Source organism: Rhinopithecus roxellana, chromosome 15 (genome assembly GCF_007565055.1).
Source record: "Rhinopithecus roxellana isolate Shanxi Qingling chromosome 15, ASM756505v1, whole genome shotgun sequence".
In the NCBI taxonomy this organism is placed as follows: domain Eukaryota; kingdom Metazoa; phylum Chordata; class Mammalia; order Primates; family Cercopithecidae; genus Rhinopithecus; species Rhinopithecus roxellana.
Genome location: NC_044563.1, coordinates 14,150,033 through 14,175,913, shown reverse-complemented (window position 1 = coordinate 14,175,913; position 25,881 = coordinate 14,150,033). Strand labels below are relative to the sequence as shown.

At 60.1% G+C, this 25,881-nt stretch overlaps 3 protein-coding genes and 1 pseudogene across 6 annotated transcripts; 1 reads left to right on the top strand and 3 right to left on the bottom strand.

Annotated features, from left to right (window-relative positions):
- Nucleotides 1-553: 553 nt before the first annotated feature.
- IFITM5 (interferon induced transmembrane protein 5) lies at nt 554-1,865 on the top strand. The gene is made up of 2 exons (XM_010354927.1): nt 554-769; nt 1,352-1,865. Exons 1-2 carry the CDS (start codon nt 584-586, stop codon nt 1,562-1,564), a joined length of 399 nt encoding a protein of 132 aa, XP_010353229.1. The 5' UTR covers nt 554-583; the 3' UTR covers nt 1,565-1,865.
- A 2,391-nt stretch (nt 1,866-4,256) lies between these two features.
- On the bottom strand, nt 4,257-10,942 carry PGGHG (protein-glucosylgalactosylhydroxylysine glucosidase). Of its 3 annotated transcripts, none has more exons than XM_030918455.1 (14): nt 10,769-10,942; nt 9,885-10,302; nt 9,378-9,588; nt 8,866-9,301; nt 7,892-8,011; nt 7,305-7,436; nt 6,930-7,041; nt 6,706-6,778; nt 6,439-6,575; nt 6,215-6,348; nt 6,017-6,112; nt 5,749-5,846; nt 5,467-5,678; nt 4,257-5,374 (listed from the first exon to the last, which is right to left on the bottom strand). In XM_030918455.1, exons 2-14 carry the CDS (start codon nt 10,141-10,143, stop codon nt 5,274-5,276), a joined length of 2,121 nt encoding a protein of 706 aa, XP_030774315.1. In that variant the 5' UTR covers nt 10,144-10,302; nt 10,769-10,942; the 3' UTR covers nt 4,257-5,273. The 3 variants fall into 3 exon arrangements, 1 of the variants encoding a protein (XP_030774315.1); XR_004053686.1 differs by having other exon boundaries at nt 5,327-5,374; nt 5,467-5,596; XR_004053687.1 differs by having other exon boundaries at nt 5,333-5,374; nt 5,467-5,566.
- Nucleotides 10,765-13,398, bottom strand: LOC115893562 (annotated as a pseudogene).
- Nucleotides 13,399-13,510: 112 nt separating this feature from the next.
- NLRP6 (NLR family pyrin domain containing 6) lies at nt 13,511-21,457 on the bottom strand. 2 transcript variants are annotated; one of them, XM_010355153.2, is made up of 8 exons: nt 20,937-21,457; nt 19,948-20,228; nt 19,683-19,721; nt 17,710-19,471; nt 16,767-16,862; nt 15,058-15,228; nt 14,816-14,983; nt 13,511-14,273 (listed from the first exon to the last, which is right to left on the bottom strand). In XM_010355153.2, exons 1-8 carry the CDS (start codon nt 20,963-20,965, stop codon nt 14,135-14,137), a joined length of 2,685 nt encoding a protein of 894 aa, XP_010353455.1. In that variant the 5' UTR covers nt 20,966-21,457; the 3' UTR covers nt 13,511-14,134. The 2 variants fall into 2 exon arrangements, with proteins under 2 accessions (XP_010353455.1, XP_010353527.1); XM_010355225.2 differs by having other exon boundaries at nt 16,767-16,859.
- Nucleotides 21,458-25,881: the final 4,424 nt, after the last annotated feature.

The window sequence follows — 25,881 nt, the reverse complement described above, 5'->3', positions numbered from 1 at the left end:
CCTGGCTTTCTCCCCATGCGGTTCTCTCCTCTCACGCACGCCCTTTCCCCCTCGCAGGGACGCCGGCGCTCCTAGGGCCCGGCGCTGGTGCTCCTGCTCCGAGAGTGTTGGGGCAGAGTTGAGTTCTGAGTTCTGGGAATGGAGGGGCTGCGGTGTCAGCAGCTCTGGCTCTGAGGAGGGGGCTCCTGTACATCCCTGAACTGTGAGACCCGTGGCCCTGAGGCAGCACCTCCCACTCCTCTTGGCCTGGAGGGAGGGGGCTCTGGCCAATGGTCTGCCCACTGCGTTTGATGGGGTGGGGGGGATGAGGTGTGTGGGTGGGGGTCTCTGCCACCGCCCAGCAGTCGCCTTCCAAGCTGGGGATGTCTGGCAGGAGGGCCCTGCTGGGTGGTCCAAGGCAGCCTCGGACAGGGGCTCCCTGGGGTGGGGGCTAAGGGGCGGGCCGCACCCTCGGCCTGCAGGCTGTAATTTGTGTTATATATAGCATGGAGGGGCTGGGCCGGGAGGGCGGCAGGGCTATAAGTGAGTGGGAGCCCACCCTCCCAGCACCAGTCTAAGTGTGGAAGAGACGGCGCTGGAACCCATGGACACCGCGTATCCCCGCGAGGACCCCCGGGCCCCCACGCCCAGCAAGGCCGGTGCCCACACAGCCCTCACACTGGGGGCCCCGCACCCCCCACCTCGAGACCACCTGATCTGGTCAGTGTTCAGCACCCTCTATCTGAACCTGTGCTGCCTTGGTTTCCTGGCGCTGGCCTACTCCATCAAGGTGGGCGGGGGCCCTACCAAGGTGTGGGGGGACGGGTGGGGAGCTCCGTGGGGGGGTCCTCGCCATGCTGGGGGCGGCGGGGGGATCCGCTTGTCTGAGGGGCTCTGTGGGTACCGCTTGTGAAGGGGACACCATCAGGATGGCCTGGAAGGAGCTCCTCAGGAAGGCAAGGCCGGGGGCCTCTCCATTAAACACGGGGCTTCTTCTTAAGGGGGTCTGGCGCATTCAAGAGCACACAGGCCATTGGGAGGCACCCACAGAGGTCTCTGCAATCAAGGGGGGTTCACATGCTGGGGGCTCCTGGAGCAGAGGTCCCTTTGACTTCAGCTCCTGGGTGGCAGGGTTGGGGGTGTCTCTGCGCTCTGGAGGACCCTCCCCCGTAGAGAACTCTGATAGGCTGACCCTGGCCTGGGATGGCCCCTGGGTCCATAGCTGGGGCCCTGGTGAGCATCTCCTCAGGCCACAACCCTCCATCCGGATTTTGGGTCCAGTAGGGGCCTTCTAGGTGCCCTGGGTGGGGGTGGGGAAGGACCCCCAGGCCCCGAGGACACAAAGCCATCTGGCCCTGTGGTCTCTCTGCAGGCCCGAGATCAGAAGGTGGTTGGTGACCTGGAAGCGGCCCGGCGTTTTGGCTCCAAGGCCAAGTGCTACAACATCCTGGCCGCAATGTGGACGCTGGTGCCGCCCCTGCTGCTCCTGGGGCTGGTGGTGACTGGTGCCCTGCACCTGGCCCGGCTGGCCAAGGACTCTGCCGCCTTCTTCAGCACCAAATTTGACGATGGGGACTATGACTGACAGGCTGGGTCCTGATCTGGGGCCCCCAGCCCCAGGACACTGACCCCAGGCTGCTGCCCCGGGGCTCAATACTGACTCCCCGGAGCCTGGCCCTCCTTCTGTGGGGCCTCCATCCCTGCCCCATCCTGAGCCTGGGGCCCTCCAGCCCCAACATGGGCACCTAACGCTGACCCAGTCAGACCCCAGGGTCCTCACCCTAACCTGAGGGTTCCCGGGCCCTAACTCTGCCCCCAGCCCTGCCCCTCCCTCCTCACACTCCAGGCCCCTCGGTTCCACGATTAAAAGTGCCTGGTTCCAGAAAGTGCCTCCTGGGCCTCTTTCCTGCCTAGTGTGGGGGAAGGAGCTGCCCTAGAGACCAGCAAAGCCAAATGCCACGGCCGACCCTGAGTCAATGGTGGGAGTGTCCCTGGCAGCGCAGCAGCCCTGCCCTTCCCCCACTGTCCCCTTCTCTCAGCCACTGGCAGCCTGTGGCTTATGGGGTGGAGGCCCAGAGTATTTTAAACTAAGTTTGAAGCCCAGGCCTTTGATCTCTGCTGCTCTGTGGTTTAGTGGCCTGTGCCCCAGAACATCATGGGTGCGTCCCAACTCCACGTGTGCCCGCCCCATCTCTCTGTGCACATGTGTGTGCGTGGTCGAAGTCTGCGTGAGAGTCCGTGCCTGTGTGTGGGCCCCATCTGGGGTCTGGTGTACGCCTCCTTCCTTCTGGGTCATTCTGTCTGCCCCCATGACCCTGCGCGCCCCCTTAATTCTGAGAAATCCCAGTCCCCACGGTGGTTTCCCTCCCTCCTGGGCCGGTGAGGGTGACTGGGAAGGCAGGGCGGGGACCATCCCATGGGTGGGGCTGGATACACACACATACACATGTGGGCAGGATGGCAGCTTCCCTATCTCTCTCTCTCACACACACCAACCAAACTGTACCCAGAAAGACAGAAAATGGGTGTGTGCGCGACATTTTCTGAGTCCCCTGGTGCTGGATGCTTGTTCTCACATTATTTTACCTGCATCGAGTCCCTTGGTGTATGGGTGCATGCACCATGGGGCGCATGTTCTCGTATTATTTCACCTGCATTGTGCACCACTGCCTCCCCACACACCCCCACCACAGCCTAGTGATGGGAGAGTGCCAGGGACATGTACACCGTGGGCTGCAGGGAGGCCCTAGGGCCTCGTTGAGGCCAGCCATTGCCGGGAGGTGGTGCCCTGAGGTCAGCCATTGCCGGGAGGTGGTACTTATGGTGCTTAACTGCAGAGTGGCCCGGGATTCTGAGCACCCCACCCCGGGGCCCTTCCCTCACCCTTGCCTGCTGGATCTTCCTGGGCTGTGGGTGGGAATCTTTATCTAGTTGGTCTACTTGGAGCCCTGGGCAGTGCTCCCTGTGATATGCCTGCAGCTGACCGCAGGTGTGGCCGGGACTCTGAGTGCAGGCCCAGCCAGCCTGGGCCAGTCCCACGGTGGACCAAGGACAAGGGCAGTGTGCCCACCCGTGCTTGCCTTGGGATAGAGACAGTGTGCCAGCCCTGAGCCCCAGGATGGCCTGAGAAGGGACCAAACTGTTGGGTGCTGAGGCTGGGAGGGGTCAGCCCATGTGTGGCTGGATACATGTCCCCAGGGATGAGACGGTCTGCCAGTCCCCATGCTTACTGAGGGGCAGGGACGACCTGGCCCATGCCCAGTGCTGTGGGTGAGCCACCTTGGGGGAACAGTTACCAGCACCTCCCTGCCTCAGACTCAGGCTCCTGGGCAGGCAGATGAACCCTGACCAGCCAGGCCGGCACACATGCACTGACCATCACAACCCCCCAAAAAGGTCACCTCAGGATGTGCAGAGGTGACCACACACGTGTGTGGCCTGCACATGCAGCAGGTTTCAGGCCACATCTCTCCTGCGGGCACAGGGCTACCGACCACCCTGACCTGACACCTGTGCCCACATCACCCTGGCTCTGGGACTGCAAAGATGAACTCCTGCTGGGACAACCCTGGTGGGAGAAGGGGCCCATGCTTCCCTCAGGGAACCTGCCTCTGCCTCTCGCTGCCCAGCAACAGCGTTGGATGGGACCCAGCTCTGCAGCTGAGGGAGCCTGTAGGGGACTGGGGAGCCACATGGAGGCATCAGGCTGCATTCCCCAAGGCTCGCGCCCGGCACTGGACCGCACCCTGGGCTGCACCCTGACCCGCAGCCCCTCTCCACTGTGGCCGTGAGCCCCAGCAAGCAAGCTGCCGTAAGACACGCAGTGTCCACAGTCTCAGCCATCTGCACTCTACGCGGCTCCTGTCAGGGCAGCCGAGAGAACTCCTGGCCAACCTCTGAGTGCTGGTCTCGGCCGCGGGTGCACTGCACTAGAGACATGCATCCCCCACACACTGCTTCTGGCAGCCGCTGAGGGTGGCAGAGACAGGCCTTGGGAGATCGAGGCATCCTGATCCCCAGACCCCAGAGCTGCCTGAAAGAGGTTTCCACAGGCGTCCTTGCCTCCTTCCCTTCCTCCCTGAGTCTCCATCCGAAGCTCCACTGTCCTCTGACGACAGGGTGCAGCGGCAGCACCAGTGCAGGAGGGAGGTGCAGATGCGAGGGGACCCACGTTTCTCAGCGTGAGCCTCAAAGTTGCTGCGCTTCCAGACCCAAGTGGAAGGAGAAATGGGACCCAGGGCACGGCCCTTACTTCAGAAGGAAGGAAGCACAATTCCTCAGAGGAATAATGCTCTTCCCAGCACCAAAGCTTTAATTCCTCAGGCTGACAGCAGAGCAGGGGGCTGGTCCTCATCAGGGTTTCAGCGGCAGATGCCATCACATCTTGTTCTTGGGAAACTGGAACTGAGGCCCCGAGACAGAAGCTGGGCAGGGCCAGGGCCTTGAACCCATGCACGTCTGGCTCCAGCCCCTCTGGCTGGTCTGTGGAGAGCGCTGGGGTCTCGCTCTCAAATCCCTCTCCGGTTCTCTGGTGACTTCCCACTTCCCACTCCCCCACCCTGTCCTCACAAGCTGCGTGGTTGAGGAAAGACAGCCGTCCCACCCCACGCTGTGGCAGAGGCCGCCCCACCTGATTACAGCTGCCCAGAGTCAAGAGGAGCCTGGGACTGGGACTAAGTCCCACAGCCGCATGGCGTGAAAAGTTCCTTTTTGGCAAAGCTGCACCTGAGAGTCCGGAGCAATTCTGAAGGGGGCCGAGTCCCCTTCCTTCGTGCCCTTATCCCTGCTGTCCCCCCTGAGGCCTGCACCTGCCTCTCTGCCTTCTCAGCAGAGCAGCCGGCCACTGTGACCACGGCTCTCAGGAGAGTAGGGGATGAGAGGCCAGAGGTGATGTCGGCTCAGACCCTGGCTTCAGGAGCTCGGGGTGGTGCCATGGGACGGTGCGTGACAGCATCAGTCCACAGGGGCAGGCAGAGGCGGCGTGGGGATGCCACGGGGAAGCTACCTGCCCACGGGGGTCCACGGGGTCCAGGCCACAGGCAGAAAGCCTTGAACTCAGGCCAAGCAGCATGGACCTTCCCTGAGAGCCTGGCTGCAGGTGAGGGGTGGCAGGCTAGGAGGGTGCCCAGGAGGAGTGGGTGCAGGAGTGGCCAGAGGGAAGGAAGAGGCATCTCTGAAGCCAACGTTCCTGATTGTTCAGGGGCAGGGTCCACGGTGAGTGACTCAGTGGGGCTGGAGGGACCAAGGGTGACCCAGAGGGGGCCCTGCGGCTCTGGAGCAGGTACCCAATGTCTTCAAAAAGTCCTCCCAGGGAACTCGGAGCTGCAAGTCCCAGGCAGACTCGCGGGTGACCTTTGTATCTGGCCAGCCGAGCGGGGAAAGGAGACCTTGTGTCCTGCAGGGAGAGAGGCAGCCTGGGGCTGAGGGGGACAGCCTGTGGTCACAGGTGCCTGGGCTTTTCTCTTGGGGGCTGGGGTGGTCTCCTACCTGGCAACAGGGAGAGGCGGGCCTGGGACGGCCACAGCTCAGCCTCCAGGTGGGGAGCCCAGGGCCCTGCTCGGGCTGTGACCTCCACGGTCACGGAGTCCTCGGAGAAAGAGAAGTTGAGCTTGTTCCCCTGGTAGAAGATGCCAGAGACGCTCACTCTGGAGATCCCCGACAGACACACAGGGTCAAAGGTCACACCTGCTCGGGTGACCCTGTGGGAGGAGAGGTTTGTGAGGCGGCAGATGGGGGTATGGGCTGCCCTCTGCCAGCCTCTGCGCTTACCTGAACCCCGTGCACCCGAAGAGCACCGCCTGCAGGAAGCCCCCCATGCCTGTCAGGAAGTTCACAGCACCTGACCCGTCTGCATTCTCCGTCCACACCTGCAGGGGCAAGGGCAGCTGACACCAGGACCCCCCGGACACTGTCCTCTCTGGGCTGTCCCAAGATCCGGCAGGAAGCTCCAGGGGTGCACCCTGCTGTGCCTGCTCTGAGGCCAGGCTCCACTCCCATCACGAGGGGCCCAGTGGGAGGCAGGTGTGGCCAGGCTGACCTTGAAGGGTTCAGCCATGCTGGCAAAGCTCCTGTCCAGGAGGCCCCGGGCCCGTGCTGTGTCCTTCAGCTCCATCCAGCCCACAGCAAACATGCTCTGCGGTCACAGGTAAGAGGACACACAGGGGTGAGGCCCACTGCATGGGCAGAGAAGACTGAAGCCACTGAGGCAGGAACCCCCCAGCCCCAAGGTGCTCACCCAGGTCATGGCGGGGCCCTGGGGGGATGTCACAGCCTCGTAAATCTCCAGGTTTTTCCTGCGAACATCAGGACTCAGGGAGAAGGGGACGGGGTATCCCAGGAGCACGACATCTGCCTGCTTCACCACCTCTCCTACGGGGAGGTGCTGCTGATTGGGGGGTGTTCCAGGACAGACTCGAGGGTCTTGACGGCAGGGGAGGAGGCCTTGAAGGGGTCACTCACCAGGCTCATACCCATCGAACTCCGGGTGGAAGTTCTGCTCCACATCGAAGGGTACCTTGATCTTGTCAGCCACTGCCAGCCACTGGCTGGGGACGGGCAGACCCAGGTCCTGGGCCAGGGCAGCAGCAAAGCGCAGGCTGGAGGTGGAGGTAGGTGGGGGAGGCTGCAACCCCTGCGCTTCCAGCTGCTGCCTGCCGAGCGGGGGCACTGGGGCAGGTCTCCAGCTGGGGCGGGGGTGGGGTGAGGTGAGGGGACCTTGTGTCTGACCTGTTCTGGACCAGGACGTTGGTGTACACAGAGTTGTTGACCCCTGAATGGTACTCGTCGGGGGACATGACTCCTGGACACACAAGTCCAAGACGGTGCTCAGTGCAGGGTCTCAGAGGCCTTCCCTCCACGCCGGAGGTCAGCGTGGGGCTGGCACACCTGAGGCGTCGAGTCTGGGAGCATCCACCCTTCCTCCCTGAGCCCCTCCCCACCGTGGCCCTCACCCCTCAGGTGGTACTTCTCCTCCCTGGGGCTCCACTCCACACGACTGCACCAAAACTCGGCTACAGCCCTGACCACGTCCCAGCCACCAGCCTCTCGAAAGAGCTGCAGGTCCTGGGGAGCAGGAGGCGGCACAGAGGACAGGGCCCCAGTCACTCTCATTCTCAGTGGCCTGTCTGTGCCCAGAAGCAAGGCCTGGCACTGAGACACCCGTCCTCAGCCAGCTTCCCAGGACCGGCCCCAAACAGGGCCTGGCACTGAGACACCTGTCCTCAGCCAGCTTCCCAGGACCGGCCCCAAATAGGGAGCCACGCTGAGTGGGGGCTACACCAGCTGCCTGGTCCCCCTTGCAGGAATGGCGGGCAGGCACACCTCACCTGGGTGGTATGGTAGTACAGCTCGAAGGCCAACACCACGGCCCCGTTGACATGGACCTCCTGGGCTCCGTAAATGTCCTCAGGGCAAACCTCCAGGCCGGAGCCTGTACTCTCCCAGGCAAACTTGGCTCCCTGGGGGGTTGGGAGGGGGCACACTTGGCCTTGCTGGAGGCGAGGGGTGGCTCATCAACTTTCCCATGCCCTCGCCCTGGAGGAGGGGGGCACGGCCTGCGCCAGGTACCCTGGTAGATGCTACTGGGAGAAGTGCCCACTGCACGTCCTCACTGGGGGCCACGTGGTTTCTGCCCAGTTCTCACCCAGTGCTGACCCTGGCACAGAGCAGCAGGGGCACCCCAGGGGGTCCTGGGCCAAAGTGGGGTCCCAGCCCTGCTGTGGTTCCCACCTTGTCTCTCTCTCAGGTGCAGGCTGGGGGGCACTGCTGAGGCCCCACAAGCCTCAGGGTGGGGAATCTAGGACATCCCAGCTCTGTCCAGAGAGGGGGCCTGGGGAGAGGGATACAGGCCTGGGAGGGGTGTGGGGTCTGCAGGCCCTGCAAGGCCCTGTGGCCAGTGCCCAGGTCCCCTCACCTGGTAGCCCAGGTTCTGGGCATTCCCCAGGGCCCCGCCCAGCGTGCGGATGCGGTACTCCAGGATGGCCCTAGCAGCTTCGGGGTGGAACATCAGGATATTCGGGAACATCCAGAGGTCCTGAGAGCACAATCCCTTGTTCTAGCGCCGGACAGGCCCTCACTGCTCCTGCCCCTGCTGGTCACGTTCCGCCCTGGCAGAGCTCCATTGCTGGCGCCTTCTGGGTTCCTCCTCTGCTGCCCACTCAGATCTGCAGACCCTCCCCACCTGCCCACCCAGTTCTGTCTCCAGCCCGGAGGCTCCCGGAGTTCTGGTCCTCAATCCCACACTTCGCCTCCCCAGCCAGAGTTTGTGTGGCCTCCGAGGCTCAGCCGGAATATGGGCATGGGCGGCCTCAGGCCGGCCGGCCCGCCGTGAACGCCTCTGGGAGCCTCATCAAAGAAACGCCACAGCAGCAGCACAGGGAGGCTCAGACAACGATGGGGCAGCCCCAGCGCCGTCACTCTCGACACCTGCATGCCCAGCAGCCATCACGCCCCTCCACTCTGTGCCCTCAGTGTCCCCGTCACCCTTGCCGGCCTCCAGCACCGGACTCCACGCAGCAGCCACACAGCTCCCCGTCCTGATAGGTCTCTGCAGCTCACTGGCCCTCAGGTAAACGCCAAGCACCACACCGCTGCCTATAAACCCTGGTGACCTGGGCCTGCAGCCCTTCTCGCCTTGGTGGGGGCCCCTCCCCACGCCCTGGCAGGTGCCTCAGGCCCTCTCAGTTCTGGTCTCTGCACCTTCCATTCCCCTCACCTAGATCACTCCTCTGCCACCCTCCTGCTGAGATGCCACCTTTTCCAGGCCCCTTCCCTTTTGCCACAGTCCCTGTGCTTCCCCAGCCACAGCCCTGATCCCAGGGAGGGCAGAGACCGTGGACCTCCATGTGTCGCCTGCTGTGTGGCTAGTGCTGGGTGTACAATGCTCACCTGGTCCCAGAAGACGTGGCCCCAGTAGCATTCCTCACGGCTCCCATTGGAGAGGCCCCCAGGACTGAGGCCATGGCAGATGTATCCTGGGGCCTTGGGCTGGGGTAGGGCACTGAGCAGGTAGTAGAGGGAGCCACGCAGGGCCTGGCGCAGCGGCAGGGGCCCCACCATGTCCAAGCCACATTCTGCCCAGAGTTGGGCCCAGGCCTGTGCGTGAGCCGTGTACAGAGCTCCCCTGGCCTGCAGCTGCAGGGCCTCAGTGAGGCAGGCCTGAGCCTCAGCCTGGCTGCTGCCCACCACCGTCAGGAAGTCCCATGTCCTATCCTCCTCACCTTCCCCAAGGGTCAGGTCTGGGGGTGCTGGTGTCCACAGCATGTGTACCTCCTGCTGTGGCCCCCCGGGCTGCTCAGGCGTGAGGGTGTGGCCATACAGGTACCTGTGAGAGTGCGGCCATCCCTCAGGAATGAGCTCCCTCCTGAACTCCCTGGCTGCAAATCCAGCCCCCTCCTTACCGGGCTCCTTGGAAGTCAGGACCCTGGTGCAGGTCCAGGTCTGGGCTTTCCGGGGAGAAGGCTGAGGGCAGCAGCAGCGTGATGGGCCCACTCCCCGGGGACAGGCGGGCGATGGACACACGGAAAGCCAGGACGTGGGGCAGTGTGCGGTGCGCATAGATACACTGCGAGGCCCGGAAGTGGGGGCCCTCCAGAGTGTGAAGAAAGGAGCCTGGGGAGGCAGAAGGGAAGGCAAGACCACTCCAGGTGGGTTGCCAAGCTGCGGCCTCCCTGGGGCAGGAGTGGACCCCCCCACCGTCGCCTCTCCCCACAATGAGGCAGGATCCCTCCGGACCCTGGGCTGCTCTTTCTTGCTACAGCTGCACAGGAAGCCTCCAGACGGAGGGAAAGGGGGACCCTGTGCGCCTCTCGGGCCTCCTGTGTAAACTCAGAAGGTGCTGGTGGGATTTCCCCCACCGACTTGGAACAATGCCTGGGGCAGGGGTGAGGCAGGCCAGGCGACGCTACCTGTGTTGGTGTCTAGGGCAAAGGTCTCGGTCAGCCGCTCCCGCATCCCTGCAGGGGCCTCCAGCCAGACGTTGAGGGGGCTGGGCAGCACAGCCCGGTGGGTGTCCCCGCCAGCCCCATTGTACACGCCGCTCACGTGCAGCGTGTCATGAAATACTCGTGTGCCCAGGTATGCGTTGGTCACAGTGGCCAAGAGACGGGGGTCACTGGGCAGAGAGTGTGCAGCAAACGTGGTGGGGTCCTCGCCGGCGTCCTCCATGGAAATGCCGCTGGGCCTGAGCGGCCTGATGGGGATTCAGGGGCCCCGGGACTGGCTGGGCCTCCCTCTTGGGACCGTCTGTAATCCCCTGAAGCCTCCCTCAGAACTGGGGGGAGCTGCGGACCCAGCTGGGCAACCCCGATTTTCCTGAGGCCCCTCCTAGGAGGAAAACACCCAGGAAAAGAGCTCAAACCCCTGAGGCTGATCTCCAGGAGCCCAGCTGAGTCCCTAAGTTTGTCTCTCCCACCTGGCACCTGAGAATTCAAGTCCTAACCCTGCTTTCCCAACGCACCGCCCCCAGAACCCCGGTCTTGCCCCCACCCTCTGAGGTCGGGACCTGCGTCTGTCGCTGGGAAGTGGGGACGAGGGCGGGGTGTGTGTGGTGAGCGGGGAGCGCTGGGCGGGATGGGGGAGGGAGTCTGGGGCTGCCAGGGGCCCTGGGGGGATGGGGCACTGGGCGGGTGGGGGTCTTGGGGGTGTGGGCGACTGGGGCAGGCGGGGGTCGGGAGGGAGGATGGGGCGGCTGGAGTCGCTGGACGGGGGCGCCTGGAGGCTGGGAGGGCGGCGGACGGGGGGCAGCGGGGAGGAAGGCTGGAGCTGCGGGGCGGGGGCCTCTGGGACTCACCGCAGCCCCACCCGGTCTCCGGGCGCCAGCGTGGAAACCTGTGTCCCTCTGCTCCACGCCAGGGCCGGGGGAAGGAGGAGCCGCCCGGCTGCCGCGCCACCAGGAAGGTCCGTGGTCCCCGCCCCCGAGGGCCCGGGCGGTCGCTGGGCGGCGGGGGCGGTCGCTGGGCCCGGGGGCGGGACGTGGACTCGCGGCTGCAGCCCGGGCTCCCCTGGGTGGCGTCCGGGGCCTTCCCTGCACGCAGCGCCCTGAGTGCGCAGAGCTCGAGCCGGGACCCGGAGCTGTGTCCGGGTGCTGTGGGTGGGGCCCGCGGGCCGGGGCCAGGGCTTCCCTCCCGCGCCTCCTGCGCCCTCCCGGCCGCCTCCACGCGGGTCTTCGCCTCGCTGCTGCCGGGGGGCTCGGGGGGCTCCGATGCCAGTGAGACCCCAGCCCCAGCCGGCGCACGGGTTCTCGACGCCGTCCGGAGAAAGAACTCGGGGGGGTCAGAGGAAACCAGAGGCAGGAGGCGAGGCGAAGGCGCAGACCCGCCGCGCTCCGCGGAGCTTGGGTCTCCTCCTTAGGGGGCGGAATAATCTTTAGGGATTCCGGAAAAGAAGCGGATTTCAGGGACACCCCGGCCCCTGCCGTGACTGCCTCCTTTCTCCCTCATCTGGGTTTTTTGCCGGGAGGGTCATGGACGTGTCCCTCGCACGGGGTTTTGGCCGTTTTCTCGCCCTCATTTTGGGTTTTCTGTTATCCTTCGGTTCCTTTGCCTCGGTCCTGTTCTAGCTGTTGTTTGGGTTTTTCCATCCTCCTGCAACCACCCGTGCAGTTCCCAATTCCCATCTCAACGCCACCGGCCACCTGGACACTGCTGGGCTCAGCGCTGGGCCCGCTTGTCCCTGTATCTCACGCTCCCTGACCCGGCCCACATGTCCCTGTCCTGACCACTGGGTGCAGCCAGAGACGCCGGAGTCCAACACGGGCTCGGAAGCCTGCTGCTCCCACAGCCTCCCCAGCACAGGTGAGGATAACTCCACCCGTCCTGCTGCCCAGGCCAAGAACCCTGGTTTACCTCTGCCCGTCTGTCACCCACACTCCATTCAACCCATGGACAGGTCCTGTGGCTCCACCTCCATCCGCCCACACCTCCTCCTGGAGTGGCTCAGTCGCTCCCAACTTCTGCTTTTGTTGTGAACAGACCACCCCCACCCCCAACATTTAAGGCAGACCCTGCACTCTGCCCAGAAGGCAGTCATGGCACCCAACTCACTGAGGATGGGCCAAAAGCACTCCTCATACAAGCTCCACCTGCAAACCCTCTCCTGCACCTGCCTTGGTTCCCTGACCTCATCTCCCCGAGGCCGCCTTCCCCTACTCCACTGCGGCTGCCTGGCTTCCTTGCTGCTTCTAGAACTTTCCAAGCACACTCCCCTGCCTGGCTTGCTCTGGCAGCATCATTGTCTGAAGCACTTTTTCTCAAGACCTCTTCGGGGCTTGCCCCTCACTCCTTTGGGGTTTCCAATGCCCAGTCCTCAATGAGACTTCCTCAGACCCCCCTTTCATGCAACAGGAAACCCTGGCTCCATTCCCACCAGTCCCAGGCTCTGCCTTACTTTCCTCCGCAGCATTTATCAGCCCTACCTGTGCATCTTTATTACATTGTTACTTGTTTAGGCATCATAGGCCTATTGATTGTGGTGTGTATTTATGTTTCAGATACACATTTATTTACTTGTTAGAGATGGGATCTCTTTCTGTGGCCCATGCCAGAGTGCAGTGGCAAAATCATATTAGGTTGTTGCAGAAGTGATTGCGGTTTTTGCTTACTTTCCAACCAACCTAATAGCTCACTGCATCCTCGAACTCCTGCCTCAGCCTCCTGAGTATCCGGGACAACAGGCACGTGCCACCACATCTGGCACACGTATACGTATAATATACGTATTTGTGCTATTGCGTTGTGTATCACATACATATGTGTTGGGTATGTAGCATATATATATATATAAAATATTATACGATGTATCATGTAGATGTTTGTCTTCCTACCTAGAATGTCAGCTCTAGGAGGACAGGGATTTTTTGTGTTTTGTGATGTGAAGAAATGGAGTTTGAAAGTGGATTATAGGCCGGGCGCGGTGGCTCAAGCCTGTAATCCCAGCACTTTGGGAGGCCGAGACGGGCAGATCACGAGGTCAGGAGATCGAGACCATCCTGGCGAACACAGTGAAACCCCGTCTCTACTAAAAAATACAAAAAACTAGCCGGGCGAGGTGGCGGGTGCCTGTAGTCCCAGCTACTCGGGAGGCTGAGGCAGGAGAATGGCGGGAACCCGGGAGGCGGAGCTTGCAGTGAGCTGAGATCCGGCCACTGCACTCCAGCCCGGGCGACAGAGCGAGACTCCATCTCAAAAAAAAAGAAAAAAAAAAAAAAAGTGGATTATAGTAGGGGATTTCCCCTGGGAAGTGATGGGGCTGAATCTAGAGTTTCCCCCACCTCCCACTCAGACTGGAGTCTCAGCAGCCCAGCAGGGTTGAGCAGAGAATACTCCAGGATTCAAGGACCATCTGCTGCTGGTCCTGTCCATCAAGGCCCTTGTCGCAGCGCTTTCTGCAGTCAGCCTGCCCCGTGAGACTCACTTTCCTCATTGAGGAACTGGGGGCCACCATCCTGCCCTGTCAAAGTGGGATGCTGGAAAGACTGTGAGCACCGACCTGGATTGTACCATGCCCGGCCAGGTGTAATAGAAGCCAACAGAAGTGAGTGCACAGGAGAATTTACCATCAGTGCATGGGGCTGCTCACCCACCACGTGGTCATGCCTCCCACCCAGCACGGGGTTCTGCTCTGTCTCTCCCCTGCGCTAGTCTCCCTTCCCAAAGATCTCAGACACTGGACACCTCTGGGCCTGGGCCACAGCCTCCGGGATGGTCGCATTCCTAACAGGGAGGGACGGTGACCTGCCTACCTTCACTCTACAGGGGCACAGTCCTGGGGGCTGCTGGGCCACACTGCAGATGGGGGTCGGGCAGAGAAGGGTCATTGTGCCCCAGGTAGGAGCTCTCACCATCATTATTGTGGCTTGGGTTGGTTGCGGGGTGTCTTCAAGGGGAATGGCTGGGGGGGCCCAGGAGAGGAAGGTGGGTGCAGTAGTGGTGGGGCTGGGGGAGAAGGGGTCCCCCAGAGTATGGAGAGAGGGTCAGATCTGGACCTGTCCTGGACGGGGCAGGGTGCCATGTCTGGGCCTCCCACATGCCTGTCCAGGGCCTCTCAGCTCAGAAGTTTCCCAGAGGCTGAGAGCAATGTCCTCCCACCCTTGGAATGGGCCGTTCTCTCCATAGGGACTTTGACTAGCGTCTTCCACCCTGCTCTGGCCACCAGTGCCTCAGAAGGTTGAGATGACTTCCTTGGGAGGTTCTGGGTGGCCGTCCAGCGCTGGGTGTGCGATGACCAGATCTGGCTTTACTCTCTTCACAGCCTGAAGCTCCTGTAGTGACTGCTCACTCAGCTCCACAGAGGTCAGACTGCAGCCACACACACAGAGCAGAAGCAGGGTCAGCAGTGGGGGAAAGCAGCCAGGGCTTTCAGGCAGGGCTGTGGGAGCAGCCAGGGCTTGCGGGCAGTGCTGTGGGAGCAGCCGGGCTGCGGGCAGGGCTGTGGGAGCAGCCCGGCTGCGGTCAGTGACGGGGCTGTTGGCTTAGCTGTGCCACAGACACTCAGGGACAGGCGGTATCGGCTGAGAGATTTGTCAGAGGCTGGGGGAGGGGCAGAGGCCGGGCCTTGGGGGTGGCAAAAGGGTATCGGGGCCACTGGCCCAGGGTGTGGCCATGTGCACCAGACAACAGATAAACATTTGGTCAGGCAAAGTGGTCAAGGCCCGGAGCTGTGGCCAGGGTCAGAGGGCAGGCCTGTCAGGGCCGGGCTCCCAGGTGGGTGTTTGAGTTCTGTCACATGGGCGGTCTCTGGGAGGGGCTCCTCTTCAGGGTTCAGGGGAAGCCCCCAGGCACCCACCCCCACCTGGGTTGACAGGCTGTGTCCCCAGCACCCTTCCCACCCCTGCCTCCACCTGAGGGTCTGCAGGCCGCATCCCTGGTGCTGCAGGATTGCACACAGGTAGGTCACCATGGGGGCAGGCAGTTGGCAGCCGCTGAGATCCAAGGTGGTCAGGGCGGGGCTCTGCCGAAGCATACCCACCAGGTACTGGAGCCCTTGCTGGGAGCTGGGCAGCTGTACCCTGTGGGAGCGCAGACCTCAGGAGCTGCTGGGGTGGTGGGGGCCTCCCATGGTCCCTCCCAAGCCAGGCCTCACCTGACCGTCTGCACCCTGCACTGGGGCCAGGCTAGGCCCTCACTCAGCATACGCAGTCCTGCCTCACTGAGCCTGTTGTGGAGGAGGCCCAGTTCTGTCAGTGCCGGAGCTGCCCTCAGGGCCTCAGAGAGGTCTCGGCAGACTGCGTCAGGGACTTTGCAGTGGGACAGCCTGTGGTCAAGAAGCACCTAGATTTACCTGCGGGCGCCTCAGCCACCACACCAACTCCAACTGGACAAACTGCCCGCTCCCCAGTGGCCCAAGGTTCAGCTGAGAGATGTGTTGGCACCACATCCCTCCCTGGACCCCGCAGAGCCTGCCCTGCCCTTTGTCACCACGCACCCCCGGGAGCTGTGTCCATTTCTCCCTACAACACTCTACGAGCTCTTCGGTGAGCTGAGACGTGTTTCAACATGTTTGCTGCACAATGGTCCACCAAGCTGAGGAGGTGGCCGACTCAGTTTATTTCGTCAGCCAGTCCCCATGGTTGCTGCACAATGGTCCACCCAGCTGAGGAGGTGGCCGACTCAGTTTATTTCGTCAGCCAGTCCCCATGGTTGCTGCACAATGGTCCACCAAGCTGAGGAGGTGCCGACTCAGTTTATTTCGTCAGCCAGTCCCTGTGGTTGCTGCACAATGGTCCACCCAGCTGAGGAGGTGGCCGACTCAGTTTATTTCGTCAGCCAGTCCCCGTGGTTGCTGCACAATGGTCCACCAAGCTGAGGAGGTGCCGACTCAGTTTATTTCGTCAGCCAGTCCCCGTGGTTGCTGCACAATGGCCCACCCAGCTGAGGAGGTGGCCGACTCAGTTTATTTCGTCAGCCAGTCCCCATGGTTGCTGCACAATGGTCCACCAAGCTGAGGAGGTGCCGACTCAGTTTATTTCGTCAGCCAGTCCCCATGGTTGGGGAGTTGTGGTGTTTCTCCTTTTTTTTCTTCTTGCCAGTATAAATAATGGTGTGCTGAACATCTTAGTTTACCAGCAGAATTGCTGGGCCAAATGCAATCACCTTTTTGGCTCTTATGTTTATGTCCAGATTGCCACACCCCAACCCCCATACCAAGCTAATCTGCTGAGTCGCCATCCATGTAGGATGTACCTGTTTCATCATCAGTACTAGTTCCTAGATTTTCTCTTCCTTTCTGCTCACTTGGTGGTAGCTAAGAGTGACTGGAAAGTTATTGCCATGTAAGAACTGTACATGTGTGGCCACATTAAATCTCACCCCAGCTCTCTAGATCTACTGGCTCCATTTCACAGGGGAGGAAATGGAAGCTTGGACAGATGGACTTGCCACTGGGCACACAGAAGCAGGCTGGGATTTGCAGACAGCCTGACTTCGGAGCCTGGGCTTGAACGCCTTCCTCCACTGCTTCTAAGAACCCAGCAGTTTCCAACTGCAGCCTTCCTTCAGAAGGAAAATACACTCTTGCCTTCTCTAATCCCTCCCTCAGTACACTTCTCTGCTTTCCACTCACACCAGGACCAACCTTTTCCTACCAGTACCTAACCTGGTAATGAAGCTCCAGACCCCCACCCCCTCCTCCCTCCACTCTGTGTGAGGAGAGCCTGCCAGTCCCAGCAACCACAGGCCTCAGGCTCTGGCCTGACCCCTCAGCCTTCTTTCCTAGGCCACACTTCTGTCTCTGCCCAGGGCATCCTGCTCTCAGTCTGCTCCACAGGAAGGGCTGGGGGCGTGGCCACTCACGTGAGGCTGGTCAGACGGCACAGCGGGTCAGTCATTGCCTGAAAGAGTGGATGAAGAAGGGAGGCTGGCAGTTGTTTTGTGGTGCCTCGAGAACTGCTGGGAGAGAGAGGAAGGTGAAGCCCACCCTGCCCCTCACAGTGCCCCCCAGAAAGGACTCCTGCCTATCTCTAGTCCTGGGGTCTCAGAGCTGCCCCTCCTCCTCACCTCCATGCTGAGCCACTCCCTTCACACTGCCCCCGCCAAACCCAGAGCACAACCACTCATCTGTGGCCCAGGTACCATCTCCCTGGGGTGTCTGAGTATCACTCACATCCCCCACATGGGTCTTTGTGTCCCCAGGCCCAGTCCCTGCCAACATCGTGACATTCATCCTCTCAACAGATGCCAAGCACCTGGGCAGGGGCTGAATTGGAGCTAAATTCAAGGGAACTCTGGCAAAAGCCTTGCCCGGGAGGAGCTGAGGGTCTGGTGGAGGTGTGGGGCAGATGTCATAGCAGGATGGTCAAAAGGGCACTTCTGGAGCCAGTTGGGTCCCCAGCCAGCTGGGGGAGCCAGGGCAGACTTGCAGGACAGGCAGCAAACTGAGAATATTCTAGGTGGAGGGAAGGGCAAGTGCAGAGGCTCAGGACAGAGGGCATCGTGTGTTCCAGAACTTATTGTCAGAACATATAATGGGAAGAAGGGCTGGGCCAGAGCTGTAGGGCCATACGAGGAAGTTTTCATAGGTTGTGGGTGGCTGAGGGTGGGCATGGTGAGGACACCCTGGGGAAGAAGAAGGCAACTCAGTGGTTGCCTTGCAAGGGGGTGGTCAAAGTCTCCCCTTTTGGGGAGCCAAAGTCTGGTCTGGACGTGCTCCCCATGCCAGATGGACACTGAGGTGCACAGGTTTGCACCGGCACACACACCTCACACACAAGAGAGCATCTCTGCCCTGGAGACGCACCTGCTGCCACCCAGGCTGGCCTGCAGCCGCTTCCCCAGGCTCTTCTTCTTCTTCTCCTGCGCAGTAACCAGTCTGCAGCTGATCAGCCGCAGTGCCTGTCCAGCAGGGCAGCACCTCACGCAATAGCTCAGAACAGCCACGTCCATGCGGCAGAAGCGCACTCCCTGCAGCGCCAGCTCCGGGAGCCGGCACAGGGCTTGGCGCACAAACGCGTCCTCCTGCGTCTCGTACAGGCAGTACAGCAACTCCAGTGGGTAGTTGGGCTCCTCTCCCTCCTCCTCCTCCTCCTCTGGCTCTTCCGTGTCCTCGAGTCCTTTGGTCTCCTCGGTCACCTCTGGTGCCATTCCGGGGCAGCCCTGCCCCTGTCCCTGCACCCACCGCAGGGCCTCCTGCTTCACACGCTCTGAGACCACGCAGCCGAAGTGGCGCTCGATGTCGCGCATCCGCTCCGCGCTCAGCAGTCCGAAGAGGAAGCGCGTGGTGAGCACCAAGTGGCTATGCGGCTGGGAGTCCCCACGCAGGAGTGTCCCAACGCCGCCAGCCGCGGTCCTGGGCACCCCCTCGTCCTCCAGCAGGTAGGACAGTGCCGCGAGGAACTCCTGGAAGCTCTGGTCGATGAACTGGTAGGTGACCTCCGTCTCCAGCACGCCAGGCAGCTCTTTTTTGCTGAGAAACAGCGTCTGGACTTTGGAGCCACGAAGCTCCAGTTGCTCCAGTTGCTTCTCGGCAAACTGCGCCCTGCGTCCGAGGACGCCCTCGCGGGCCAGGCGGCACAGATTGCGCAGGTCGCCCTGCACCCGGGGCCCGTCGGCTACCGGAGCCGAGCTCAGCACGCTGGCGATGAAAAGCAGGTACACGGACGTGGTGGTCTTGGACGTGCGCGACAGGTCCCGGCCGAGCTCCAGCTGCTGGCGCAGCACGGTGCACACGATCCAGCACACGAAGGGCACGAAGCACAGCGCGAACAGCGTTTCGTTCTCCTTCACGAAGCGGTAGGCGCGCTCGGCCCTCCTCTCGTCCTGGAAGAACTTGTAGAAATACTTCTTCTTGTCCTTGTCAGAGAAGCCGCGCACCTCGGCGCACTGCGGGGAACCCAGGCGGCCCTGCAGCCTCCCGGGGGCCGCGGCGCGCGTGGTCACGAGCAGGAGGGCCGTGGGCAGCAGCGCCTTACTCAGCAGCCCGCCCAGCACCCGCGCACCACTCGCCGCCTCGAAGGGGTCTGTGCAGGGCGCGGCCTCGGGGCCCTCCAGCGCCGGCAGCTCGTCCGCGCCGTCCAGGATGAAGAGCAGCCGCTGCGGTTGTGCCAGCATCTGCGGCACCGGCGCGCCGCGGTCGGGGCACTGGTCCAGGATCAGGTCAGCCAGGCTGCGCGTGCCCGGCCGCTCCAGCAGCTCGCCGCAGGGCATGAAGAAGGCGAAGTCCACCTGGCCCTGGTACAGCTTGCCCGCCGCCCAGTCGTACAGGATCTTTTTGGCCGCCATGGTCTTGCCGATGCCCGCCGGGCCCTGCAGCACCACGGTCAGCGGCTGCCGGCCCTCCTCGTCGCCGCGGAAGAGGCGGTTGAAAGTGTGCGTGTCCGAGCGCCGCGCGCGCCCCGGCTCGGGCTCCTCCGCAGGCCCCAGCGCCTCCTCCTCCGGGGCGGCGCTCTCGGGCGCGATGAGCAGCTTGGTGAAGCGCTTGGTGATCTTCACGGAGCGGGCGTTCCTCTCCTTCACCCGGGCGTGCAGCTGCAGCACGTGCTCCCGGTACTTCTTCTTGTACTCTGGGCGCAGCGGGAGACAGCGCGTGGACAGGGGTCGGCGGTGGGGCAGGCTGCGCCCTCGGGGAGCCCACGCCCTCCCCGGCTCTGCTCAGGCCTCAGTTTCCTCTACTGGACCACGGCCCACGCCCCTGGCGGCCCTCCCACCCCGGTCCTCCCCCAGACCCTCCAAGTGGGGTTGGGACACGCGTGCCCCCCAGCAAGAGAGACCCACCGGACACGGAGAGCAGCGCCACGGAGCCGAGCCCGAGCCCTGGAAGGGAAACTGGGGTGAGGTTCCGCCGAGGGCAGGGAACGGGGAAGGCGCCATTGGGGTCCGAGTCACCCTGAGGAGCACGCAGGGTCCTACCTCCGGGGCCCGTGAATTTGTGGATAAAACGCGCGGGGGTCGGGGGCCGCGCCGGGGCTTCTCGGGGAAGCCGGGAGGAAGGCGGCCCAGCCTCTGTCCAGACAGGAGGGACCTCCCGCCCGGAACTCACGCCTCAGCCGCTGCTCCTGGAGCTGCGCCGCCACGTCGCGCGCGTCCGCCCTCTTGAGGGTCTTGCGGGCCACCTCCAGCGCAGGCTCCGGGCCATAGAACTGGGTCAGCTGCTCCGCGAGGTCCACGGCGTCCGCGCGCTCCAGGCGCCCCCACGGGATGCTGCGTCCGTCCGGGCCCACGTCGCGCAGCTTGTGGCGGAAGCGCTTCAGCTGCTCTTGGCTCAGTTCCTCCAGTGCAGCCAGGAGCAGCTCGCGGGCCACCGCGAGGCGCAGCCCCGTGCTGGAGACGGGCGGGCGTGGGTCATCTGGGAGCGGCCCTCAGGTGACCCCCGCCCACCCCGACTCTGGCGTTCGAGAACCCACCGCGCGCAGGGCCTCAGGGAGCCCCGGGCCAAGCTGGATCCATGGGGTGGGGGAAGAGGGCAATGGGGAGTGACCCCAGACTTTGCCCTCCTCCGTCCCCGGACCCGGGTCGGGGCATCTTGGTGTTCTTCGCCCTCTGAGGGTGAAGTGGGCACTGGCCACCGCCGACCTGAGCTCTGGGGGGCACCTTCCTCCCCTGCACCTCCCTTTCTGCTTCTGTTCTTCCATACCCCAGGCCAGGTCACGTGCCCTGAGGAAAGTATTTCCAAGAGACCCTGAACTCTCTTTCCTCCCTTTCCTTCTTTTCCCTCTCTTCCCGAGCCCGAAGCAGAACTGGCCTTTATGGCAGCAGACACTGCCAGGCCCAGGCTGTATTCCTGGGGTCCCCACCTGGCTGCCTTTTGGTGAGGCCCAGCTTGGGGGCCTTGCACCAGGGCCTGAGTCTGAGCCTCTGGTGGGGAACAGACTCCACAAATGCCCTCTGTGAAGAAGCAGTCCTTAGACTCCTGAGCCTGGGGGTGAGGGTGGGGAAGGATGTGGACAAGGGTGGTCAGCGGCTGAGGTGGAGGCCCCAGAGGGCTGAGACCAGCTGATTCCCAGTGACCACCCTGGGGCCAGCACTCACCTGGAGCAGGGGGCCTCTGGCTGGTCCATGGGGTCTCTTCCTCCCTGGCTCTAACACTCCTGGGCAGAGGTGGGGGTCAGAGAGGTGATTCCTTCACAGGCTGAGATGGAGCCAAGCCTTAGAGGTTGTCCAGCCCGGTCCATTCCCCGGGTCCACACACCCCAGCTCAGCTGGCACGAGATGCCATGGGGCCCCGTGGCACACACATCATTGCCCTTTAAGGGCTCGGCTTGGTGACCTTTGATTTTCTTACTTCTTCATTCCATTAATATTCCCCTGGGTGTGGCATTGGGGCATGGCTGTGAGCAGGCAGCTGCAGAGCAAGGTGGGTTGCGTGAAGGAGGTGACTGGCTCAGAGCCTCCCCGAGGCTTCCCTCCTCATCTTCAGAGGCAGCAGCTTCGGTGCCACACTGTGCCATGTTGGCATCTAGTCACCCTCTGCTTCAACTTATGGCATTCAGGGAGACATTTAGGCCCACCTGGAAAATGAAGGATCTTGTTCCTTTACTTTCTCAATAAACTTGCTTTCACTTTATGGATTTGCCTCATATTCTTTCATGTGCAAGATCCAAGAACCCTCTTTTGGGGTCGGATTGGGACTCCTTTCTGGTAACATTGTTCTGTCAAACCACAGAAGGGATGATCCTGAGGAGACCCCTGACCCAAAGGAAATAGACTGCAGCACAAATTGGCCAACTTTGGATAAGTGGTGGGTACCCGAGTAAAGGATGGGATTGTGTTAGAGGCCCAGCTTAGGGGAGTTAGAGTCTCTCCTAAGACCAAGAGGGTTAAAGGCCTCTGTTTTTGTTTTTGTTTTTTTCCGATACAGAGTTTCGCTCTTGTTGCCCAGGCTGGAGTGCAGTGGCGTGATCTCGGCTCGCTGCAACCTCTGCCTCCCGGGTTCAAGAAGTTCTCTTGCCTCAGCCTCCTGAGTAGCTGGGACTATAGGCACACACCATGATGCCTGGCTGATTTGCGTATTTTTAGTAGATACAGGGTTTTACCATGTTGGCCAGTCTGGTCTCGAACTCCTGACCTCAGGTGATCCGCCCACGTTGGCCTTTCAAAATGCTGAGATTACAGGCATGAGCCACTGTGCTCAGCAAGGCCCTTCTTAATAAAAGGCAAGGATGCTTGACCAAACCTGGGTTTGAGGCCCAACTTAGGATAGTTAGAGTCCCTTCTAAGATTTAGGGGTTTAGAAGTCCCACTCGGTAAAGTTCCTCTTGGCTAAGAATGGATTTGGTACTACGGGATGTTAACTGCTGTCCTCTTTGGAGTAATCTGCCTTGCAGTCTTTGCTGATGGCTGTGGGTGACAGAATTAGGCATGTGCAGGATCGTGGGACATGTGGAGCTTTTTCCTTTCCAAAGTGAGACACTTAAGAGCTAATGGGGCCGGGCGCGGTGGCTCACTCCTGTAATCCCAGCCCTTTGGTAGGCCAAGGTGGGCGGATCACCTGAGGTCAGGAGTTCGAGAGCAGTCTGACCAACGTGGTGAAACCCCGTCTCTACTAAAAATACAAAAATTAGCCGGGCATGGTGGCAGGTGCCTGTAGTCCCAGCTACTTGGGAGGCTGAGGCAGGAGAATGGTGTGAACCCGGGAGGCAGAGGTTGCAGTGAGCCAAGATCGCACCACTGCACTCCAGCCTGGGCGGCAGAGCGAGACTCCGTTTCAAAAAAAAAAAAGAGCTGCTGGGACTACTGGGAAAGATCCCTTCCTGACTGACAGGGGTCTCCTGAGCTTTTGATTCAGTGTCACTGGGAAGGGTGGGTCTTTCTCTGGCCTCCCTGAGCCGCTCGCCTTCCCCACCCTGCCTCAGGCAATGCTTTTCTCCCTTTCTGATCTTTCCCTTTCTTAACTTTTTTCTTAGAGAGACCATCTTGCCCAGAGACTACATGTTGGAGGTTGGATTAACAATGACGGGGGCAAATTTGAACCTTGCCAGTTTGATATTGGGTGCTAAGCAGAGTGGCTAATGTCTATGTTTTGTCACACGTATTTTACTATGGCCAGAACAGAAAAAGATAATTTTCTTTTGTGTTGCAGCTTGGCCCCAGGGCTGTGGAGCAGCAAGCTGGGTCACTAGGGCCGCTTAGGGAGAGGGAACCCAGAAGCCTGACATACCAGCAAAAGGGTAAGAATTTCTTACCAGTCAGACTTCTGGCCTCTTTCTTTCTGTCTGTGCAAACTGGTTGAATGAATGATAAAAATCACTGTTTATCTCCTGTAAAGTTCAGACTAATGGGAAAAAGGATTCATGAGCCTAGTCTTTCTTTCCTTTCCTTTTTTTGAGACAGAGTCTTGCTCTGTCACCCAGGCTGGAATGCAGTGGTGTGATCCTGGCTCACTGCAACCTCCACCTTCCTGGTTCAAGAGATTCTCCTGCCTCAGCCTCCTGAGTAGCTGGGATTACAGCCGTGCACCACGATGCCTGGTTAATGTGTGTGTGTGTATGTGTGGGTGGGTGTGTGTGTGTTTAGTAGAGATAGGGCTTCTCCATGTTGGCCAGGCTGGTCTCAAACTCCTGACCTCAGGTGATCCACCCGCCTCAGCCCCCCAAAGTGCTGGGATTACAGGCCTGAGCCACCAGCCTGGCCAAGGCTAGTCTTAAACTGCAGCGAATCGGAGGCGCTTTGTGTGTCTTCCTGTATTGTTCTGTCCTAAAGGGGGGTATAGAATGCAGGCCTAGGCACCTGCTGCTCGAGACGGCTCAGCAAACCGCTCAGTTATAAACTGTGCTGCAGGTTTCTGGGAAACAAAAGGATGAATTCTCCCTTTCGTTTCGTTTCATGTCCTTGGGACTCTGACCTGGTAACCATGTGGCGGTTCTTTCTCTTGGCTTCCACCATCCAGTGGACAGGAGTTTGGGGGTTCATGTCATAGTCCTAAAAATTATCTTGAGCAGTTAGAAGCCTTTGCAAGCTCAAAATTGGCTGCGTTAGGCTCCTTCTGGAGAGGGCAATGGAGACTGCTCAGTGCCGTAGCTCAGTAGCTGAGGCTCTGTCTTTCCAGGATAGTGGCCTGGGTTCAGGGTTCAATTCCTGTCTTAGGGAATGAGTTGTTCCTGGTTTGATATTTGAGTGACCTTTACCATTTATTAATTATCTTCCCTTCCAGGAACTGTCTTGACTTTTTCTTTCTCTGAACACCTGTGAGGTTACCTTTGGTAAAGTTCAAAAGGCAGAAATGTTGGCTGTTTGGCCTGGCTAAAGCTGGGTAATAAGAGATTTAAAAGGAGTTTTTTTTTTTTAAGAGCACTATGGTTAACAGTAAGCTTAGTTAAAAGTGGATATTCATGCTCTAACAGCCTGGGCAAAAAAAGAGGAGGCGCCACAGACCCTGTTCTGGAAAAAAACAACACTGTTTTCCTCATGGAACCCCAGGAATTAAAAGTGGATAGATCTTTCTCAAAATCTAAGGCTCTGTTCTGTTTTACATTGAATTATCTGACGTTTTTGACTTTTGGGGGTACTAGAAATTACCTCGCATTATGAGAGAGCTTTGATGTGTAATAGCTTTTAGGAGGGGCTAATGGCAGTTAAGGGTGAATACTTGCTCTTTGCATGTTTGGATTAGAGAAGCTCCTGGCCACCTAGAAGGTGTGGAAATGTGCCCAGCCCCCCCAGAGATGACCCCCATGAGAGATGGGCTAATGACAAAATGGACTGATTGGCTTTGGATTGCTGTGCAGTGAAATGCACTGTAAGATCATTGCATTGTCTGGTTCTGTAGTGTTTCTCTTTTAGGATCATTTAGGATCCAGTGTAAAAATGGGACCCTTCGTTTCTGGGGTGTGTTTTGCTTCCAGCTGTGCTTGTTTATTAGGCTTTAGAAGCTGCATGCTTTCCTGGCCCTGTGCCTCCAGGGGCTCCACTTTGAAGCCAGTAATCCAATTTAAGAAACTGGTAAATGAAAAATCTTACAACTACTGGATCTTCTTCTGTCTGTGTATTTATACGTGTTGTGTGTGTGAAATAAAAGAGCTTTGATTAGTTGGTTTAAAAATAATAAGTGCTTAAACCAAATGTTTTGTCAGAAAAACTGGCCGGGTGCAGTAACTCATGCCTGTAATCCCAGCATTTTGGAAGGCCAAGATGGGTGGATCACTTGAGGCCAAGAATTCGAGACCAGCCTGTTCAATATGGCGAAACCCCATCTCTACTAAAAATACAAAAATTAGCCGGATGTCGTGACTCACGCCTGTAGTCCCAGCTACTTGGGAGGCTGAGGCAGCAGAATCACTTGAACATGGAAGGGAGAGGTTACAGTGAGCCCAGATCGTGCCACTGCACTCTAACCTGGACAATTCAGTGAAACTCTGTCTCAGAAAAAAAAGGAAAACTATAATGTCTTTTGGTTCATGTGACTTTATTATTATTTTTTTTTATTTTTTTTTTGAGACGGAGTCTGGCTCTGTCGCCCAGGCTGGAGTGCAGTGGCCGGATCTCAGCTCACTGCAAGCTCCACCTCCTGGGCTTACGCCATTCTCCTGCCTCAGCCTCCCGAGTAGCTGGGATTACAGGCGCCCACCACCTCGCCCAGCTAGTTTTTTTTGTATTTTTTAGTAGAGACGGGGTTTCACCATGTTAGCCAGGACGGTCTCGATCTCCTGACCTCGTGATCCGCCCGTCTCGGCCTCCCAAATTGCTGGGATTGCAGGCTTGAGCCACCGCGCCCGGCCGGTTCATGTGACTTTAGTAAGCTTTGGGAAATAAAGGCAATTTTAAATATTTTTGGTAAAACAAAAATTTCTTTGCCAGGCGCGGTGACTCACGCCTGTAATACCAGCAGTTTGGGAGGCAGAGGCCAGTGGATCACGAGGTCAGGAGTTCAAGACCAGCCTGGCCAAGATGGTGAAACCTCATCTCTAATAAAAATATAAAAATTAGCTGGGTGTCATGGCAGATGCCTGTAGTCCCAGCTACTTGGGAGACTGAGGCA